The following is a 23,330-nucleotide window of genomic DNA, read 5'->3' as shown; positions in this document are numbered from 1 at the left end:
AATAATATTATTTAGCGAAATAAAAATATGGACTTATTCTATGTTAATCATTTTCGTTGAATAATTATTAAATTATTAAATCAAACATGAAAAGTAATAATAATTGTAAATAACAATTGCTTACTATTCAAAATAGGTGCATGAAGAGTGGTTTTTGAGAGGCTAAAGCAGTTCACTATTCAAATGAATACTTACCGCCCCAACCCCTTGCCCAGACTCAAATCTTTCAAAATTGGTAGAAATGCTCTAAGGGCTTCCTTTTTGCTTCCATTTATCTGAGCTGTGTATGCTTTGGCTTCGGGATCCTAGCTAGGGTGCGGGATTCAAGCAGAACACCCAACAAATTATGCTTTGCCACTAGCTCGTTCAAAATACTTTACTAGCTATGATCTATGTTCATCATTTAATTACAATCTTCAATATGCAAAATTTAACTTAATTATGGATGAGAACAAGCATAAATTTTGCAAGAGACGCCCTAATATCCATTTTAAAAGAAAATTATCAATCACTCGGAAATTATGTGCACAGTAAACTCTGGCTTTCTGAAAAGGTATATGAATTGAGAATCATGCTTGATGCAGACTCCAGACACCACTCGTTCATTCAGACAGAAAAGATATGAATTGTGATTCGCGGATTTTGAGTGGCCATCGTTTTGTGGTGGGAAAAGAAGAAAGAAAAAGATGGAAAACAAAAAATTAAGACATTCTTGACCACTAAGAGCATCTCCAACCCTGGCCTATAACCTGTTTTTCTCCTTTTATTCCCCTCCTAAATCCAACCCAACCCAAGTGGAAAATTGGACCTAAAATCTATAATCTAAAACAAAGCAAAAAATAGGCCAGGATTTAGTCCAGAAAATGGTGTGGACATCCTTAGCGGGACCCCACCCACATAGGCATGTCCCCTATGATTTATTGAATCCAATGGCTGAGATCAAATATAATCATAACGGTAAAAGAAAAAGATATAACGGCTTAAATTTAAATCCAACGGCTAAAATAAAAACTATTTAACTCAAAATTCACTCAAATTTAGTGATTTTTCAATATTTATCGGAATCTAAATATTTTTAGGTTAAAGTGTTCATAAAATTAAATTAGGATAGTGTACATAATTTTTTGGGTACATAAAAGAAAAAATTAAATTAGGATAGTGTTTTTAAAAGAAAAAATTAACTTAAATTTATTCTTTAATAATTTAGGGCTAAACATAAGGGTTGGAGCAGAAAAGTTGTTTCTAGGTTAAAATCTAAATTTTATGGGCTAAAATTTTTAAGTTTTAGGCTAAAGGTTGGAGATGGTCTAAGAAAAAAGATCTGCCTTTTGTGTGAATGCAAAATAATCATTGCAATGGCGGTCTCATATTTGATTTTTTAACCGACACCGAATCAATCAACCACATTGTCTGTGCCGTTGTTGGGTATATGACGGTACCATTATTGAGTATGGCCAAGAAAAACTATGCCTGATTACTGTTGTGGAGATTCTAGTAGTGGTGACTAGAGAGTGTGCCCAAAAGAACGGTGTCTGTTGTGGGCAATGTAGTACGTTTTGACAAGGTGGAACCGTGAGGCGTTGAAGCTAGTGTTGTGTTTCTCGTACATGTCAAAACTTGTACCTAAAAAATATCATCAAGTTCACCTGGGATATAATTTAGATTTGGAGGTGGGAATCTCTATCTAATCACTCGATGTCATGCACCTTACTATGCACTTAGGATAGCAAAATCGCATTGAATTTTTGACGTTTGAGGAGTAAGAGGAAATCGCATTGAGTTTTTGACGTTTGAGGAGTAAGAGGAGCTTCTCAATTAATATTTGTGTGTGTGCGTGTGTGTGCGTGTGTGTGTGTGTGTTTTGTAATAATGTATGCACTTCAATCTTGAAAAAAAATCCAACTCCACTTTATACTTATGATTTTCTTGTTTGCCATGTATGGTGTGGTGCTTGCAGTCTAGGTGGTTGTGGCGATGGTTGTGGTGGTAGTGATAATGGTGGTGGTGTTAATGTGGGTTATGGTAATTGGGGATGCAGAGGCAGCAATGGTCATAGGATCACTTGTGGGTAAGGTTTTAAAAAAAAACTATAAAATTTTATTTATGTGAATTTACTTAACTGCCCATGATTTTATTTTGTGGTAGAAGATCAAATTGTATTTTCACTATCTTTTGGTTGACAAAGAGGGTTTCATTAATATGTAGCTTAAATATATATATATATATATATATATATATATATTTGTTTGTGTGTGTGTGTATAAATAATTTGTGTACCTATACATATGTACTGATAGATATGCACTTATATATACATTTGTATACCTCTACATACGAACATATGTATATATGTGTACCTATATATGCATATATGTACATGAATATATATTTATGTACCTATATTTATACACCTTTATAGTATATTGTTTATTTTTCTTCCATATAAAAGGGGGACAATTGGTGGCATGTCACGATTGTCCATCCCTTTCGAGCCCGAAAAGGCTAGGAATTTCACTCTGACCATGGCCACAGTCAAACTCACAAACTAGGAGCCGTGAACCTGGGACCTCCCACATTTTTTTTGTTTATTGGGGAACCGCAATTTGCGCCTTTACCACTGGACTACTTGTTGTGGTTATAGTATATTGTTTATTGTGTCGACATATTAATACATTTGTTTGGTTTTGTGCATTATCTGTAGAAATTTTTATATACAGTTTATTTCTCATTAACAAAAAGTTATTTAAAAATCTTCCATTTTAAATTTCTAAATTGATTTGTAGAAATCAAAATTCCTATTTTTAAGCCTTAATTGATATTAAAGTAGGAATTTTAAAAAGAAAATAAAAAAACAATAAAAGTGGGCAAGGGCATTTAATATGACGTGATAATAAATTTTAAATTTTAGAGTAAAATTAGATACTATCATGGGGGGTATATTTAATTGGGATTTTGAGGGATTTTAATTCTTTTAATGAATCTAGGGGTATTCAATAAGGATTTTAAGTGATTCTCTAAAATTCAAGGTGTATTCAATTAGAATTTTAAGATAGTTTATTAAAATCCTTAGAAATCTGGGTGTATTCAATTAAGATTTTAAAGAAGTTTATAACATTCCAAGTGTATTCAATTAGAAATTGACTTTAAAGAATTTGAGAAAGTTGAGGAATTAGAGGGAATTGGAGAGATTTCGTAGTGTATTTTAAGCAACCACAAATCTCACCTCTCCCCATGAGATTTTGAGGGAATTGAATCAAAATTTTATATGGAATCTCTACAAATCAATTTAACTCCATAAAAATCCATGGATTTATAAATCCATTAAAATCTCTCAAATTCTCAACTGAATACACCCAATGTAGATACTATTGTTTGTTTAAAATAAATCAAAAATCAAAAATCAAAAATAAAAAAACTTAAATTAAATTTATAAAAACATTCAGGTTATAATACAAATAATCTTATTTACGCCCCTTTAAATCTAAATGCCCCAAGCAGTTTCGTACGGCCGCAAGTAGATAGAAGCCCCCGCCAGTTAATTATTGAAGACAAGAAGTGTATGGCTGAAACCAGGGATATAGAGATTTTTTAATGTGACTGGAACATAGGTTGGTACATTACGTTTCATTATACAAACGGTGGGATATGTGTGTTAAAAAATTAATAACTTAAAAATTGAATTTTCAACCACTTATATAAAAACACGTAATGTACTACTCGTGTTCCGGTTACAATGAAAAATTTATCCTAGGGATAGAACTCTCCCATTATTGAATTCCCGCAGTTAACACCGACTAGGAAATTAATGGAGTATTAGGTGGCATGGTCTTCCGAGTCTCTTGTCCTTTTTCATTGCTCATTTGCTATACATCTATATATACACCAGAAGTGTAGTCACTCTAAGTGCACAGAGTGGGAATTTACTTAAGCTCATTGGATAATAGTTGCAGCTTACTTATTTTTGAAGATTGCCACTACTCGATCTAGCAGAGTGAGTTAGTTATATTGTTTTGTTTCATTATTTTCTTAATTAATCGACCTAATATCACTTTGGATAATTGATTACATTTGCAGATTCAACATGGCAGCTACAATTGTTTCTAATGTAATTGCTAATCTTAAAGTTCTTAGTCATGATAATTATGAAGATTGGAGTTTCCACTTTAAAACCTACTTGTTGGCTGAAGATCTTTGGGAGGTTGTGGAAGAGACCTCTGAACCTCCTAGACGAGAAGATGGTGAAGCGGAATTTATGGTTTGGAGGAAGAATAATGCCAAGGTTTTACATGCAATCCAGACTTGTTGCGGGGATGATACTTATTTTATTATCCGGTGCATTAGCTCGGCCAAAGTCGCCTGGGATACTTTGGCTGAAAAGTTGAAGCCGGCCGATCAAGCCTTGGAAAACACAGGTACGTGTACGCACGTACTACATGTCTCCTTTCCAAGTTAATTCCACTATTATAACTATTAAGATTTAGTTTTCTTCTTCTAATAAAGTCACCGTGCGTGATCGATGCAGAGGATGTGCCTTTGATGGCACATGAAGAGCTGAATACCGGTCTGACGCGGAAGGAGGGTACGTACGTACTAATATTATGTGATATCTACTGCAGCATGCATGAATCTTTATTGTTTTGTTTAATTTTATTTCATTCAGTTCTCTTTTATTTTAACATTATGTATAATTCGTCCCCAAATTCTTGACGTTTAGTTAACAAACAATAAATAATATTGCTTGACAGAGTATTGTAAAACTAACGGCGACTTCAATGAGTTCTCCCACCATCAACCCTTGATTGATGCTGTTGCAAAAGGTGACTGGAGTTCTGCAGAGAAGTATCTTACTATGCATCCCGACGCAATCAGAGAAAGAGGTTCATTATCAGGCTCGACAGCTCTTCACATGGCAGTTTCAATGGAAAACGAATATATGGCGAAGGAACTAGTGAAGTTGATGACAGAGGAAGACTTGGAAATAGAAGACGCTAATGGTGTCACAGCTATAGCTTTAGCCACGCAAATAGGACCCGAAGTGGCTAGATGCATAATCGAAAAGAACAAGAGATTACTTTGCATACCATGCGATCTCTTGAATATGATCCCACTGATCATGGCTTGTCATAGCGGACATTGGGGATTGGCTCGCTATCTCTATTCAGTTACTCCATTGGAAGCTTTGATGTCGACCCAAGATAACTGTCGGACTGGTGCTGATCTTATTTCCCACTGCTTTAGCTCCAAAGAACTGGGTACATAAATGTTTTAGATACAATATTCGCACACATTTTCAGACACACTATAACTAAGGTGGACTGTTTCATTATTTATAGAACTCACATGTATTTGAGAATGTGTTTAAATAGCATGTTCCCTAACAAATATTGATTACTTTCTTTTTTTCACGTATATAATTCTTCTTCTTTTTTTTCCCTATTGTAGATATTGCATTGGATTTAATTCAGCGTTGTTCAAACTTGACCTTTGCCACAAACTCTACTGGGAAAACACCTCTACAGGAATTGGCTTGTATGCCCTCTCTCTTTTTAAGTGGAACGCGTCTCAAATTCTGGCAACAATGGATCTATAACAGTTAGTAACTACATTCTTTATTCTATGATGAATTTTATACTTTATTAATTTCTCTGTCCCTGTAGTTGGGTGGGTGTTGGCCCGTTTTTCAATAAGATATTTCCTAAATGTTAACATGCAAGGAGACTTGCACACCAATTTGATTTAGGGGTGTGATATCCACACACCTCATTTTACTTCTTCTCACACACCTTTTTAATTTTCGGCCGTCGGATCAAATGAATTGAAGAAGATCAACAGACAAAAATTATCAAAGGGTGTGTAAGAAGTAAAATGGAGTGTGTGGATAGCACACCCCTTAATTTATCTCAAAACTTGATTTATATATATATATACACTATATATTATACTTAATATGAAAAAAAATTAAGACAATAAAATGCATTCTATGTCTGCATGGAGATTTCTGTTTCCAATGTCCAAGTCAAAAAGTGTTTGAGAAAAACTAAATTCAATTGAGAGTTCTAAATAGAGTTTGTGATAAACCAGTTTCCTTGTATGATTTGGCTATTTATAGTGGAAGAGGTCCATAAATCATCTACTAGTATGTCGTAGTGGGCTTAGGCAAGTCAATGAGTCTTCCTTCCCCTGCCTGCTTAGACACATGTAGGTTATGAAGCCCAATGGTTACATGTGCTCAATATCACCTAATTTGTGTTGTCCACGTGTTTGGTTCAAAAGTTAATCACACGTAAGGGGATGTGTGATGATGTGAAGGTAAAGAATCCCACATTGGTGAAAAGAGAAACATTGTAAGGACTTATAAGGAATTGGGCTACTCCCTATATTGTTAATTAATTTTGGGGTCAACAATCATGTCCCTCGAAGAAAAACAAAATGTTTGCTAGCTAGCTTGGCGAGAATCGGGGGTTAGGGCCTGATAGTTGTGGGCATTTGCCAGTCTTTAGGGGTTGGTTCACTTAACCCATTAGAGTGGAGATGGTGGTTTCTCACAATATCGGAGGTAGTTCTGTCAAATTGAGCTTATAATCCACTTGACACGCTATGATTGGGTGTGATTAATTTATGTCTCCACACTATGCTTTTCTTCACTAGTTTAAGTAAAGAAATAGTAAAACAATGCGCCAAAACCTAAATGGCTCTTATGTTTGTCTTCGCCGGTAAGTCCCTTGCATACAAATAGACAAATAAGACAAACTTATATTTGATGTACTCATATACAAACGTGTTTCAAGTTCGACTTCACAAATCCCTCAATTGTTTCACAAGTTCTTTTAAGGTGAGTTGCGATGAGTTCTATAGCGGCACAACTTCAATATGTGGTGGCAGTTAAGGTTTTAAGGTTATGAGTTAAATTAGAATTTTGGTTTTGGGTCTTGCTCAAGTATTATAGTGTAAGTTATTTTCCCTCTTAGAGTTTATTTTTGGGAGGTTTAACAAAACACTCCCGGTACTGTTCACTTTTAACGAAAAATCACATTTATACATTTCCCTAGTACTATTCAATATACCTTTAAAAGGAACTTTTCATTAAAATGAAAGTTTTTTTTAGATTTTTCATTAGTTTTTCTTTTATTTTTTAGTGTCTAAAAATAAATGTTAAAAAAATTAATGTGTACTTTCATCGGTATCAGTGTCTATTAATCATTTATTTTGGGTAAGCACCTTAACTTCTCTTTTCACAGACATAAATATTTATACAGTAAAAGAAAGGGTTCAATTCCAGACCCTCGACTTAAAAAAAAAGTTCTATATATTGACTAGAGGCATGTGTTTATTTTCTTGATAGGTATACACATACGACATACTTCTGGGATCCGTGATGTTCGTATAGATGTTCAAAAACAAGCCAATGACCCGGTTAATGATCAAGGGGATCTCACAATTCGCTCAGGTATGCAATATCCATATAAAATGGCACTATGCATTTTTTTTTCCAGTACATATTTAGTAAAACGAGAGTCATGACCTCAGGCGCATCTTTTACTTTGTTATAGATCATACCTAATTAACAAATTCTTTGAATAGCTAATGCAAAACATTTTTGTATTTGCAATATTGTAGTTATGGCTTTACTGCGAGGGCTCGTCTCAAATCTCTGTAAACTTTTCGGTAATGCTTCATTTCAACACTTTGTTAATCTTTTCGTTCAAGTTTTACTCTAACATTTATACAATCATCCCTTAGAACTTCTTTTGGTCGTACTTTTCAAAACTTAATGATTAATAATTCTTCTATGTCAACCTAGGAATCGATCACATGTACAAAATGAAACAGATCCATGTCCAATCCCTTGAAGTTTTACAAGGCATGTGCAAAATGACAGAAGGTTTAAGCCTTAAACAAATGCAAGGAAGTTCCGTACAAACAGCACTCTTCAAGGCTGTTGAACATGGGAATGATGAGTTTCTTCGTCAGCTGTTTACTGCAAATATCCTAGCTCTAGGGATATATGACGAAAATGCAAGGGGCATGTTTCAGTTTTCCATTGAATGCCGTCAAGAAAAAGTCTATAACTTTTTCCATGACTTTATCCGAGTCATGAATGTTCGTACTGAATCCAGAGTAGATAAGTTCAACAATACGTTACTACATTCAGCAGCGAGGTTATCCCCACCTGCACAGCTTAAACATGTCCAATGTGCAGCATTGCAAATGCAGAGAGAATTACAATGGTTTAAGGTTAGAATTTCATCCTCTATATATATATATATATATATATATATATACATATTTTCTCTAATCAAGAAACCAAATTTCACTATAATGTTGATCAAATTTCAAATTCGACTCTCATCAACAGTGAATTTGATATCGAATTATGACAGACTCAATATATATGTGAACCCACCACCACCATCACCAATATCTTTATATATAAAAAAGTATTACAAACTCAAGGGACTTTAATTAGTATGTGGCCTCATTCAAACCCATATGAGAGTATTCTATTTAAACACCACCTCTCTTCTTAGGACGTGATCTAAAAGAAATATAGCTTATTACAAAATGGAGATAATTTAGATTTATGATTGGCTGAAATTGGGACCAAAATTTTACAAACAATGTTGCTATTTTAAGCTGGACTAAATGGATGAGAGTTTAATAAGACGAAGTGAGTTAAAGAAAAAGGAGTTTACCACCAAAGCAATCGACAAGGTTCACTATAAATTAATAGGTTTTACTGTATGAAGTTCTATTCACGTGGTCAATCGGTATATTACTTGATTAGACTTGATTATTCGTGACAGCAATTTGCACTCTCATATAGGAAACAACCAAATTAAAAATGAAATCACATTCTGTCTTAAAAAAAAAATGAAATTTTGATTACTGTTACGAACTCAGAATGTTAGGTTATTTGGGATTAGATTTGAGCATATATATTCAGGGTCAAAGGGCATACATCAAGGATTTGTAAGAGTACAAAAATATTAATTACTTGGGATTAGATTTGAGTGCCCTTGAAGAAAATAAATTAAAGAAAGGTATTTAAGTTTCTTCTATTCACTGAAATGCAGGAGGTGGAGAAAATTGTACCTTCCAAGTTTCTTGAAGTTGTTAACTATACAGATGACATGACCGCCCGTGACCTATTTACTAAGAACCACAAGGAATTGGCAAACGAATGTGAAAGATCAATGAAGGCAACTGCAACTTCTTGTACGGTTGTAGCTGCTCTTATTGTTACAATTATGTTCATTGCAGTGTTCTCAGTTCCTGGTGGAAGCAAGGCAGGTTTTCCCGTGTTCTTAAATAAAAGGATATTTATGGTCTTTATAGTTGCGGATGTCTTTTCACTTTTTTCTTCTACAACTTCAGTTGTGACATTCTTAGGAATCCTCAACTCGCGTTATGCTGAAGATGATTTTCTTAAATCATTGCCAACAAAGATGATGATAGGCATTTTCACCCTCTTCTCCTCTATTGTTACCATGATGATTGCGTTTTCTTCAACCCTTTTTCTTATGTTGGAATCAAAAGAGTGGATAGTGGCTCCGATCATTTTACTTGCTAGTGTTCCGGTTGTCTCCTTCGTATGGATGCAATTTTCCCTTCTTGTTGAGTTCTTCATTTCTACTTACGGAGCTGGAATATTTTTGATCAACAAAAAAGGAAAACCTTGGTTCTTCAATTCATCTTAAACAATTTACTCATTTTGCATATATATATATTTGTTTCTGTCACTTTTGAGGAAGTTTTTAGAATTTACTTAAAGAATAATGATAAAGGATTTCTGCAAACTCTTTCTGTTTTTGGGCCTAAAGAATGTATAATGTATGTGTTCCGGATTCGGTAATAAACTCCAACTTCAAGAATATTTACTCCTTTAACCTTGTATTTATGTTAGGATTCATGTCCCACGTGTTTAGTCCTTTTTGTTTTTGGTAGAAAGGTGTTTAGCCCTTACATGACAATGTGGGTTTGAATCTCATCGATGACTAATCTAACAAAATCTATCATTTGACCAAAAAAAAAAAAAAATATTATTATACTTTTAGAATCTCATTTATAGCTTGATTTCTTATTATTTTAAATAGATTGAACTTTACATATTTGAGCATCAACTAAACTACTTCCTCAGTTTTCCAAAAAAAAAAAAAAAATAACTACTTTGATCCTCCTTGCAAATTTAAACCATTTTATATTCATATTACTATGCCAATCCATCTAAAAATATATTATATTTCAATCATCGGGAAATTTCTACATAAGTATGATTGTACCTAGACTATTATACCTAGACTAATTCATTGCCTTTAAACATGTAACATAACTAAACTAATGCACTTAAGTAGAAAATATTGTACCTACACCATTACACCTCCACTATGGTACCTCCACTAATTAATGTACATACACTATGTTACCTAGACTAATGTACAATGCAAGACTTTGCCATACGAATGAAAAGAAAAAAATAAAATAAAAAAACTCATAACACTTGGAAGCCAAATTGATGTTTGACATATCTATGACGTTAATTGCTTTTTCTTTGTTTGAAAGGCTTAATCGGATAAATGATTTTTGTAGTGATATGTATTCGAAAAATAGTCCATGTAGTAAACAAATTAAGAAATAAACTATTGTATTGAGGATAGTTAAGAATTGAGCCTCAAATTAAAATTTATGTTAAGTCTTGTCAATATGTTGCTGTGAGTCTCACGTGCAAGGTTAAATTAGTCACTTTACATCTGTTCACAATGCCTCTTTCTGTTCCACGCTGGCAAAACGGATATGCTCAGAATATAAGTCGGTATATTATGTATCATAATATAAGTGGATATTGGATAAATATACATTTTTCGTGTCTTTCCCATTATATTATGACACGTGATGTACCGATTGGTGTTCTGTGTATACTACAAAATCTAAACCCACGAAGAGACATTGAACATTTCTGGAATTTTATCAAATTGGACATGCACAAGACTTCTTGTGACATGTCCAATTTGAAATGGGTCGAAGTTAAGTTAGCCTTTCCAACGAATTCGAAATGGATCGAAGCCCACCTCCTTTTCCACCAAAAAAAAATACAGGCAAAACTCTGCGAGTCCAAGACTTCAAGCTCCACTACCTCGATTCATCTGTCTGCTCTCCGAAGATGGGGACCGCCAGTCGCCCCGGCAAGCGGTAGGCACACTCCCTTTACATCTGATTCTCTCTCTCTCTCTCTCTCTCTCTCTCTCTCTCTCTCTCTCTCGCGCGCGCTCTGGTACGTAAAAGGGTAAAAACTTTTCATTAACTTCCCCACGAACCATAATCTTACAGTTTTACTGACTGGCCTGTGATATGTTCTTCTCATTTGTCCGATCACCCTCCATCTAATTCATTGTTTCCTGTCGTTAATTAACTAAAGATTCCAACTTTTCTCGTGCATTATTTGTTTTGGTTAGTTCCCAGAAAAGAAAATGCTTGAATTTGATATTGTATGAGCTTGGTTATCCCATAAGGCGTGTCCTTTTTGCTTCCAGTTTTGTATTTGAGCTGAGTATGTTTGGTTTTTGGAACCCTAGGGCGATGGCTCGAAGCCTAACGCTCACGAATTACGGCTGCTCGCTCGTTGAAAATACTTTACTAGATCAAGGTTACATTTTTTAACTACAAGCTTTACAATGTATAATTGAACTTTTGTATTGGCAATCCCTGAATTCAATAGCTTTTGCTTAATTTAGTGTTCCGTTCGAAATTGGAAATGATGAGTCCAGTTTCATTCCTTGAGAATATTAGTATGGCATTCGGCTCTTTCACAGTAATGGCGACTTATGTTATTGTTTTGTTTAATCCAGGTATTAAGGTTTGCTTAAAATTTAGTCCGCTTCAGTTATTAGTTTTTAGTATTGAGGGGTATGATGCATGGGAACAATCGAAACTTTTTCAAGAAACGCCCTAATATCCAGTTTAAAAGAAGAGGGGGTAACAACAACTACAAGAAAGGAAAGTGGAATGATTCAAGCAGTAAGCAACCTTCAGAGGATTATCAATTGCTCAACACTGTGTATCGTATTCTCTGCCCTTCTAAAAAGATCGGTGGTGTTATTGGGAAGGGTAGCAACATAGTCAAAGCCTAAGAGGAGACCCCCGGCAAAGATTAAGGTTTCTGATTCTCTTCTTGGCTCAGATGAGAGAGTAATTATTATCTATATCTCTCCAACAAAAATTTCAAGCAAACAAAATAACCATGAAAATTTAGCTGAGGGAAATGAAATGGAGCCGCATTGTGCTGCCCAGGATGCTCTTTTGAAAGTTCATGACAGGATTGTAGAGGAAGATCGTTTTGGTGGAGTTACATTTGATGATGACAACGAGAACAGTGTTGTCACCACAAGACTTCTAGTTCCAAACAATATGGTAGGTTGTCCTTCCTACAGATCAGCTTCCAACTTGTGGTATGGAAACTGATGAATTGGTGCTGGTACTCTTTCAATTTTTGTGCTCCTTGCATGTTCTCTAACATAGGAAATAATGTTCCAAAAGAAGATTTTATATGATGTAGATAGCATTAGACTTTTGATTGAGTTAGTAGAGCAAATCTTATGACGTCATATGAGCTCATCTGTTGATTAAAGTTAATTTTTTTTCAAACTTATTTTTGTGTTAGAAATGATTTTTGTTGTTTTTAATTTAATATGTGTTCCCAGCTGTGTATGTTGTTATTGGCAAATTTATTGGTGCTCAAAACATATACCCTAAATATGTCTATGTATACAAATGAAGGTCCAGTGGTCCATGTATGCAGTCACTTTGTGCCAGTGAAGTCTGCCGCTGGAAACTTGTGGGTGTATTGAGATTTTTCATGTCTTCTTTTTACATTTGTAAAAGCATATGATTTTGTAGCAAATATGCTTATATGAAACTCTCATGAAAAGTTCTTTGTTATTTGTTTTTTGGTGCCTATAACTTCCAACAAAAGTGAGAGATATCTGCAAAACCAAATATGACAAAGAGGGCACTTTATGAAGTGTCTAATCTACAGCATCAGAATCCTAGGAAGGAGAAGCCTCCTTCAATCTTTCCTATGCCTTTCTTTCACCTAGAAATCTAATGTTGTCTAATCAGGCTCCTTCCCACACTATGTCGCCAATGCCACAGGAGGATATGAAAACCGTTCTGGATTTGTCCGAGGTGGTTTTAATGGTTTTCCTCCTGGACATGGGGGTGAAGCTCTAGCTCTAGCTGAGTTTTCATGAAAATTTTGTGTTCAGCTGGGAAATTTGGTGGGATTATTGACAAGGGCGGTTTTGTGGATCAAGAATATGCTAGCAGTGGATCACCTTGCTCATACTTTTTCAGGCTTTGTGGAATCCCAGATCACAAACAATTGTGACGATTCTTGAGCTTCAGAACAGAACAAGTGAATTCCGATAAAGGCATATTCACTACTAGGATTCTTGAACCATCAAATAAAGCTGGATGCCTCCTTGGACAAGGAGATAAGTTATAAATGAGACGAGAAGGAGAACCCAGGCTGATAATCATATTTACTCGAAGGATGATAGGCCAACTTTTTGGTTTATCTTGGTTCAGAGGAGTATTAATTTGATTGCCTTCGTTTTGCAGTTAGTTTTTATTTTATTTTTTTCATGAGATTGACAACTTTTCTTCTTTTGTACTTATATTTTTTATGTAGAGGTTATTGTTTAACTGAAAGGTCACAAATTACTTGAGAGGTTAAATAAAATTGAACTTTCTAGATATGTGACACCATGAGCATCACTGTCGATATCTTGATTATTATCCCAATTCCCATCATATGATTATCAAGTTACAAGTTATGCATGCTCGAAGCACTGGTGAAAGGAGGCATTCTGTTGATGCCAAGAAATGGTTCTCATAAGGTGAAGCTTGCAGCAATGAGTAATTGGGTATCTCCAAATGAGATTCAACTGATATTTGCCATTTTGACCTCATATTTATTACAGAACACCGATGTCTTCCTTTATGTATGAGTATTAGATACATTATAAAATGTATTGTGCGCATCTGGTCTTGTCAACCACAGACTTATCAGATTCCTCCAACTGCTTCTGGGTATGGAAGTATTCATACCTGTGTACAAAGTAATACTCATATTTTATCACCCTGATTTTTGTGCTTGTTTTATGTTGTTCCAGCTATCCAAGGGTCAACTATGCTATGGAGGGTAAGATCCCAACGAATGCAGTCGATTTTCCTGGAATGGTAGGGCGCAGCATTTCCACTATTAGAGAGGTATATTTTCAGAACCTTGTGAGAGTAGTAGGATAAGAGAAATGATAGTATACCAATGGATTTGACAAAGAAAATTATACATCTACCTTTTTGAAATTGCTATTTAGGTTGACGTATCACGAGCGCAGCTCCAAGACTCCCACGGTGGTGGCTCTGAGCATTCTGTTGAGATCAGTGGTTCTGATCACTTGAATGCAGCATACCCTTCGGGCATTCTTGGCTTCTGCAGATCAAAATGTGAGTTCTCTATCTGGTTCCTACCACTATGTAAATGCTCCGCAAGTCTCCTACCACGAGATGAATCCTCAGCAAAGCCCCTATAAACTCAATCCTCAGCACAGCCCATACCAAATCAATCCTCAGCATAGCCCCTACAAACTCAATCCTCAGCACAGCCCATACCGAATCAATCCTCAGCATAGCCCTTATCAAGTCAATGCTTTGTACAGCCCCTACCGAATAAATGCTCAGGAAAGCCCCTAACAATTGACCTTTCAACAAGGATCATACCCAAACACGAATGCTCCTTAGGGCGCCTACCATTACCGGGCTCTAATTTGGGAATCTATCATAATTTATAGGCTTTTTAGCCAAAATGGTCTCTGAGATTTGCATAACACATCACTTTAGTTCCTGGATTTGAAAATCAATATAAATGGTCCATGAGATTATCCACCATCCATTATTTTGGTCATTCTGTTAAAAACTCCGTTAAGTGTCCTGGAGCTCTTGGCCAGAAGTTTGGGCAATTTTCAAAGCTTCGTAACTCAATCGTTTTTTAACCAAATTTGACCCATAATATATCAAAATGAAGATAGAAAAGTGTAGAACAAGATTATACTATTTGGAAGCCCAATGATTGCTGGAGATGGTCGGAAAATAGCCTGAAAGGTTACTGGTCCGCGGGAAAATTGAAAAACTGCTCAAAAGTGTCTAACTCGAGACCAAGACGGCCACTTTCGAGCCGTTTTTCAGCCAAAGCGATTTAGCCGTCGAGAAAGGTACCATTCTCTTTGTCTCGTCGAGAAGTATGATTTTTATTTTTGAATCACTCAATTTCATTGAGTATTGAAAAAGTTATGAACGTTTAAAGTTTACCCAGTTTTCAGCGAGTTTTTCAGTTTTCCCACAGACCAATCACCTTTCAGACTATTTTCTGGCCATCTCTGGCAACCATTGGGCTTCCAAATAGGTATAATCTTATTGTACACTTTCCTATTTTCATTTTGATATATTATGGGTCAAATTTGGTTAAGAAACGATTGAGTTACAAAGCTTTAAAAATTGCCCAAACTTTTGGCCAAGAGCTTCAGAACACTTAACAGAGTTTTTAACGGAATGACCAAAATAATGGATGGTGAACAATCTCAGTGACTATTTCTATAGATTTTCAATCTCAGTGACCAAAGTGATGTGTTATGCAAATCTCAATGACCATTTTGGCAATTTATATTATGCTTCTAGATAACTGTTGGTGTTATTAGCAAATCGAGAGGGTAATTAGCAAACAAATTGCTAAATTTCATTGAGTTTCTTGATGACTCAAGAAACACTTTCTTTTATGTGCACCTGGGAATTGTAAACATCTTTACTAACAGGAATGTATTAGAGCTTCCAATGTATGGATTTTCTGTTTGGACGGTGATCGATTGTTCATGAATTTTCCATTCTTTACTCTCTTTTACCATTTCTTCTCTGTCCTGAAAAGGTATCTTCTAAACCAACAAGAAAAAAATTACTGGTAATTGCAAGGCAACTACATTGGTTTGGGGATCCAGTCTCTGAAAAAATCCGCTAACAATAACAAAATGCAATGAAATCACACTTTTTTCTTGGCCCGCAAGCCACACTGATGGGCCTAAACATCCATTTGAAGCTAAAATCGAGTCAATGAAAAAACCGCTTCCCTAACTATTGTTCATAATCTCATAATTTCAGTGTTGCTTTTTTACGATAAAAAATCATATACAAGCCTTTTTCTAGATTTCAGACTCAAAGCCAACCTGAATTAGCAGACATGTACCATTTTTCATTGCAACGAAATGTACTTCTCCAAACATTTTGGACCATGCCAACTGAATGAAGAAGAAGCATGGCTCATGTTTCTCTTTTATGAAATGGATGAGAGATATATGATGGTGATAGTGAAGGAAATAAAATGTTGAAAGATTTATGGTTTCTTCTATACTATAATTCGCAAGAAAAACTTGAATAGAGGTATTTAGTCACGTCATCTGTCTCTCATAAAACATAAAATTCTATGTATTTTGATTTCATCTAACTACACGCTTATTTATCTTAATGTACAAATTATCCTAATCAAACAGTCATCTAGAAATTCATTGGCTTGCATATCCAAATGCTAGCACCAGTGCGTAACTACATGCCAATTTGTCAAAGCATGTCGGCAAGTCCCATCAAGTGAGGCAACTTTCAACATCCATTACTACTGCATTACAAACATGGGTGTGTAGCACTTGTTCCAATCTAGGGTTGACCTTTTGATAAGGAGTGGTCTTCTATCTGGTACCAGAAAAAAGTACAAGCTTCCATTACTTGTTGGAATTATAAGAAAGATTTTTAATTCCACACGTGCGTAAGTAATCAAGTACCCAATTAGATAACCCTAGTACCTCAAAAGCCCCACGATAAGAAGTAGAAAAGAGAGTTTGCACAAGATGGTACAATTTTTCAGCCTCGGTAAGGTTAAGTGCTTCTTCAACTTGGCCACTTAGTATAGGAATTTGTGCCTTGTGGTGAGCCCTGTTGAGAAGTTTTTGGTGTTTGCCTTGTCACCTTCATCCATTCCCATGAAATCCCATCATAGAACACTTTTTTTTTTCATGTTATCCATATATGTTTAATTGGCCTCATAGAATCATCGATATCTACAAACACTAACATGATCACCGTCGTCACCCTCATATATTGATTGAATGAACACACAAGAGATTTAGTGTTTATCCAGCATGAGATCTAAATTGTCTTTTCTCAAACCCATGGGCAAAGTTTCTTCTTATCCAGCAGAATTTATGGCCCCGTTTAGTAGGTGGGACTAGAAAGAACATGAACATTTAAAGTGAACTAATTATCAGGTTTCATGTTTGATGAACTTAACAACGGTGATTAGTTAAACTTGACAACTATCTGACATCTTCCATCTCCAAAAGTGGTAATTATATAGGACGAAACTACGATGATCAGTTCTAATACTGCCTAGTCTCAGCTATGGCTGATTTTTGGATAAATCAAATTAAAAACAAAGTTTTCATTTTCCATTCCAAATAGTTTCCAATAATTTATTACCAATTTGGAATGAGGAAATTTTAAAACATATTTTGGAATTCTTACATTTTACAAGTTTTTGGATATTCTTGAAATTTTTGTATTTACAATTTAATGTTCTTTCTTAGTAATTGGTATATGTTAGTGTATCTAATTAAAAAAAAATAGTACACTAGTATGTCTATGATTTTATATAGCATAGATACATATAAGACAAAATAAAATAGTATAAGTGTATCATTAAATATAAAAAAAAAAAAAGATTTTTATAACAAATGGTCTCTAAAATTGACCCAACTCCTCGTTTGAAGTGGTAAAGTTAGGTTCAAGCTAGAAAAATCAAAGACACCTGAAAATTCTTCAATGGATGTATATATAGTTTTGTGTCACATGGGTACACTAATAGATTTTTTTTTTTTTTTACAGAAACCTAACATAAGGACCACATTGATGTGTGATAGTAAATTTCAGAGACATTGATCGATTTTGAAATTGTGGGAAATGAGGAGTTGAGGTAATTTCATAGACTATTTGTGATAAAATATGAGAACATGTCGAAAACTGACAATGAACGTGATAAAATATAAAAGAAAAATTCCTTAAAAGATACATAACTTTAGCAAATCACTATCAAATATTGGAACATTTCGAAAAAAAAAATTTCATAACAAGTTTGGCAAATTAAAAAATAAAAATAAAAAATTGGTTTAGCCGGAATTTTAAAATCTCTACAATAAATTTAAAATTACTAAGGAATTTTAAAATGACGGAAATTGAAATGACGAGATTTTATTTCATAGAATTTGTGATTTTTTTTGTTTAGTTAACCTAAGAAAACAATAGAATTGAATACGGAATTTGTTATTTTTAAACTCTTAATTATAAAAATTAGGAAATGACACCTATTTATATGGAATTTAAACTTGGAAATTGGAAGTCCTAAATTTCAATTTTTTTTGGTACATGTCAGTATATAAATTTTGACTTTAATCTAAATTCCAAATTTATTTCTCTCATCTAAACATAATGTACATGTATTCAAATTTTTTCAAAAATTTAGAATTCAAAATAGAGCTTTTAATGGTAGAATAATAGTTTCCAATTCAACTTCCACCCCATTACAAGTTGATGTTTTCTTTGTCTCACCATCATTTATAATTTAGCTGAACAATATGGTCTCATCATTTCATTGCATAAGACCATTGACTAAAATGCGAATCCTAATATATATTCCGTCAGTCAATCAACTTTTGTTTTAGCATGAATCATGACTATGAAGCCTGCAAGCCTAGGAATACAAGGGGAACATCATGCACAGTATTTCATTCACGCAAGTGGTCCGACATCTTCTGTGCATATTGCATACTTGTTTAGTATGTGTACGTTGCGAGACAAAGCTTCATCTCGAACATTCAATTTATAAGATAGGGTTCTCATGTTAATCAATTTCAGCACAGTATATATCTCTGTCTCTTATAAGAGTGCTTGGGCTCACTGTTGCTGGCAAATGTATAGTTAGGGTTTTGAATTTTTATTGACGTATGTCCCATGAAAATTGTTGCATACGATAAATATATGGCATTTCACTTCACTCGCAACAATTTGGTTCTATCATGTGATTAAATATATGTTGTGAGAGTTTTTTTTTCTTCTCTTTTATAAGTTATTGTTACATGCATAAAATCAACGTTGTATGCAAGAATTTCTCTTGTCGGGTTATAGATAATTATTTTTCCTAGTGCTATACTTGGGGATCACAATTGACGTGTTTCTTAATTCATATGGGTGCCCTTAGAATACTGCTAGCCCATCCAAAAATTAAAGAAAAAACAACTGTTTGAAGCAGTTCACTTGGACATGGGTGTTGCTGGGTGGCGCAATTTTTCAGGTAGTTTCCACACAAATTCAAACGGTGAGCTGAAATTTTTAGGTAGTTTCAAAATAGTCCCTATATATGAGTGCATTTTTTATCATCCTTAAATGGTGGTATTGATTAGTGTTAGGATTTTGATTTAGGTTTACACAAAATTTAAAATTTAAACTCATTCACTAACAACCAATGCAGTGAGCATTACCACTTTTAACTACCACTTAAAAGTTGTGAGAAAAAATATTCTCATAAATAATACTATGAAAGTCAATGAGTCATATACCTCACACTTAGATAACCAGTTGGCTTGCTTGTGTATTATAAAAGAGCGGTACTATTCACACATCTATTTATACCTTTCACTCACACCCTTATTAATTTCTTTTTTTTATTTTCTTCAATTCATTTGATCTCACGGTCAGAAATTGAAAAATATGCGTGAGAGATAAATAGAATGTATGGATAACACTACCCTATAAAATATGCCAACCATTGCAAAGGTCTACCCAAAACATTCCCAAGTCATAAGATGATCTTGACCTTTTCAAAAACAAAATCTTGCTAATGCAGCAGATTCGTCGGTGAGATTTGGGTTGGATCTTCTCTTGCATTCCAGTCAAACAAGATAATTAATTAGTAAGCATTTAGGTTTTACATTGTTCAAAATTATGGAACATGATTGGCATCATTATCTTTTGATTTAGGTTTACATCGCTCGATATTTCAACGTTGGTCAATGATATAGAATTGAAAATTTGAAAGGTGAACAGTTAAGGTTGATCTCTAGAAGCTGACTAATGTCATGACTGATGAGGTGGCTCGTCTTTCATATAATCGTCATATGTATCTAATTCGATGGATTACCTTACCTAGAAGGACTTGCTGTAAAAGATCCCATAATTCTTTTTAGGTAGTTAATAGGTGTCTTTATCCTTGAGGTGGAGACTCCAAATGATAGATTTGTCCTTAGAAATCCTACCAATTTTAATCAATGGGGAAAACGGGAAATGTAAAGTTCGCCTAGCGTCTCTGAATTGGAGGAAAACCTTGGCTAGAAACTTGAACTAGAAATCTGACCTAGGAAAAAAAATAGCTAGAACCAAACTACAAACTATTTTCGAAAGGGGCATTTAGATTTGGGTACGTAAATCAACGTCAGTAGGTTAAGTCTAGTATTATCTTACCTACCACTTTTATTTCTTTTACACTCATTTTATTTTTTAAATATTGGAGATTAAAATTAAGATCCACTTAATATCTTGTAACAAAAACCAATATATAACACAAACCCATCTGCTTAACATACAACCCTAACTCAAGTAACAAATATATGAATGTATATTATACCTCTAAGCGAGATATGAAACCTAACTAAAAGGTAGAAAAACATAATATACCTACAAGTAGACACATTAATCTGTGATATAGGTTGATTATTAAAAAAAAATTTGTAATATAGGTGGATAAATACAACTAACATGTGATAGAAGTTGATTATAAAAATTAAAAATGAAATCTATAAATGGGGTTTAAAGCTGGAGGAAGAAGAAAAATAAAATAAAAATAAATAATTAAAGAGATAATTATTTTAAAAAGTAATTTTTATAATAAATCTTATCATCAAAAAAATAATTATGGAGAATAAAATAAGAGAACTGTTATTAGCACTCTAAAAATCTTATTATACATTCCTTGCAAGTGTATTTTTCTTTCAAATTAAAGAAAATTTGGAATGCAAAATGTGATTTTTGGAGGGGGCTTTTAGATCCAGGTCCAAAAACATAGATGGTTTTTAGGAGTGAGTCCAATTACCTAATTATATGTATTTATTTTTTTAATGCTCATTTTATATTTTCTAAAAGTATTAAAAATCAATTAAAATCTTCTAATATTATGAATTTTCAACCCCAAAAAATATATTATCTTATAACAAAAAAAATAATATATTGACATAAATCTATCTGCAAATCATTCTACTCTAACTCAAGTAACAAATATATGAATGTATATCATACCTATAAGTAAGATATGAAACTTAACTAAAAGGTAGGAAAAAAACATAATATATCTACAAGCAAGACACATGAATCTTACTTGATTATAAAAAAGAATCTATCATATAGGTAGATAAATATAATTAACCTATGATATAGGTTGATTATAAAAATAAAAAATAAAATCTATAAATGGGGTTTAAAACGAGATAAAGCACAAGAAAAAACAAAAAAAATAAACAATCAAAGAGATAATTAGGAAGAAATTTGATTTTTATAATAAATCTTATCATTTAAGAGATAATTATTGATAATAAAATAATAAGATTTAAGGAATTTGACTTATTTTAATAAATTGGACTATTCCTACTATTGACTCAAAAAATTGGACCTATATCAAGTTTCCCCTTTTTGGAGTGCCAATAACAATCTCTAAAATAATTAAATTTAAGGACTTGAACTTATTTTAATAAAGTAGACTATTCCTACTATTTACTCAAAAAATTGGACTTATGTCAAGTTTCCCTTTTTAGGAAATGCTCTGTAATCTAATCTATCATTACTATTGCTCAAACTGAGATGAATACTATTTATAGCATTTCCAAAAGATGTTCTAAAACAACTTAAATTCTATTTTAATGAGCCAAATTTAAAAAAAAAAATTACATCTTCAAAAAACTTAGTAAAAGAGTCTCTATTATAACGAAATGAATAATCACTCTTTAAATTTATAGAGAAACTATTCATTAGCTAAATATTAAAAAAATAATAAAACACATGAGTAGACCCATGAGCAAATTAAAGGGAAAAGAAAGAAATATAGTTTTAGAAAATGAGTAGGTTGAATTTGAATTGTTAAAATAAAATATTCAAAATTTGTAAAATAAAAAGTGTTCTTAGTGATAAAAAGTTAAACTGAGTAGCACAACTAATTTTTTTAATGCTATACACTTGCTAGTTTAATAAAATTTAGAATTGTTGAGATGCTCAACTAACTTAATCATTTTTGTCCAATACAATAGTGAGATTCCATTCACTTTAAGTAGTACGTCTGGGCCATTTTCAAATTTTGGTTAGGGTACCACGCACTAGAAATACAAAACTCAACACAGGAAAAGAAAATCCCCAAACTAAAATGCTAATATCTAAGTTCAATTATAACCTTTGATATGCAATGAAGAAAACGTGTAAGTTTTAGGTCCTACAACTCTTGAGCCCACACGAGAGAATTTATGTATGAGAATTTGAGTATTGCGCTTTGGAGATGGCTTTTAGCTCACCATAAATTTGGTGAACTGAGCTTTAACATTGCAATTATGTAAATTCACGGCCTTAAATATTCAAATAGAAAATAAACATGTTAATCAAAACTTAACTAATCATTTAATCATCAACAAGCATATCATTTGGTTCACAAAATTTAATTTAAAACTTGTCTACCTAGCATTACTCTAATTAATTAGACTACAATGGTGTAGTATGTGATGTGATAAGTGATTCATACAACTAATATCTAATGAGACAAACTCATTATTTGAATGACATGTATTACTTGCCACATCAAGTAGCATACTAATGTAGTACAAAAATATAGTTTTCTTAATGTTTTTTAAACAAAATGTCAGGTACATAATAATTTTTAAATTGAGAAGCACTACTTCATTCTAAAATAAAAAATTCATTAATTATCATGTAATTGAGTAGTTAGGCATAATATGCGAGGCCAGGAGAGTTGTGGTAGGGAAGAAGGAGGTGGTGGGAGTGGAGGTGATATTAATGGTGGCGCATATAATTTGACATCTAATGCCTTTGTTTATATTTTCTTTAATCATTAGCAAAAGCTTGATCACCTGTATTAAAGAGACATCAATCCTATAATCTAGTTTTGACTCTGTCTTGAAGTCACAAAGCTCGTA

At 33.5% G+C, this 23,330-nt stretch overlaps 1 protein-coding gene and 1 pseudogene across 1 annotated transcript; both read left to right on the top strand.

Moving 5' to 3' along the window:
* Nucleotides 1-3,834: 3,834 nt before the first annotated feature.
* Nucleotides 3,835-9,872, top strand: LOC103935349. The gene is made up of 9 exons (XM_009345108.3): nt 3,835-3,991; nt 4,075-4,412; nt 4,523-4,579; nt 4,746-5,252; nt 5,443-5,592; nt 7,343-7,447; nt 7,618-7,665; nt 7,802-8,235; nt 9,075-9,872. Exons 2-9 carry the CDS (start codon nt 4,082-4,084, stop codon nt 9,696-9,698), a joined length of 2,256 nt encoding a protein of 751 aa, XP_009343383.3. The 5' UTR covers nt 3,835-3,991; nt 4,075-4,081; the 3' UTR covers nt 9,699-9,872.
* A 1,197-nt stretch (nt 9,873-11,069) lies between these two features.
* LOC103935345 lies at nt 11,070-14,969 on the top strand (annotated as a pseudogene).
* The last annotated feature ends 8,361 nt before the right edge of the window (nt 14,970-23,330 follow it).

This window comes from the organism of the source record quoted next, unplaced genomic scaffold (assembly GCF_019419815.1).
Source record: "Pyrus x bretschneideri cultivar Hongxiangsu unplaced genomic scaffold, Pyrus_bretschneideri_v1 Contig13, whole genome shotgun sequence".
Taxonomy (NCBI): domain Eukaryota; kingdom Viridiplantae; phylum Streptophyta; class Magnoliopsida; order Rosales; family Rosaceae; genus Pyrus; species Pyrus x bretschneideri.
Note: the sequence above shows the minus strand (reverse complement) of the source record. Positions and strands in the feature narration are given on the sequence as shown.

Bases quoted from the DNA above. Each gene is read 5' to 3' on its own strand.
- LOC103935349 (XM_009345108.3), top strand. From the start codon at position 4,082: ATGGCAGCTACAATTGTTTCTAATGTAATTGCTAATCTTAAAGTTCTT. The intron at 4,580-4,745 runs GTACGTACGTAC...ATTGCTTGACAG, and splicing joins CGGTCTGACGCGGAAGGAGG to AGTATTGTAAAACTAACGGC. The intron at 5,593-7,342 runs GTTAGTAACTAC...TTTTCTTGATAG, and splicing joins GCAACAATGGATCTATAACA to GTATACACATACGACATACT.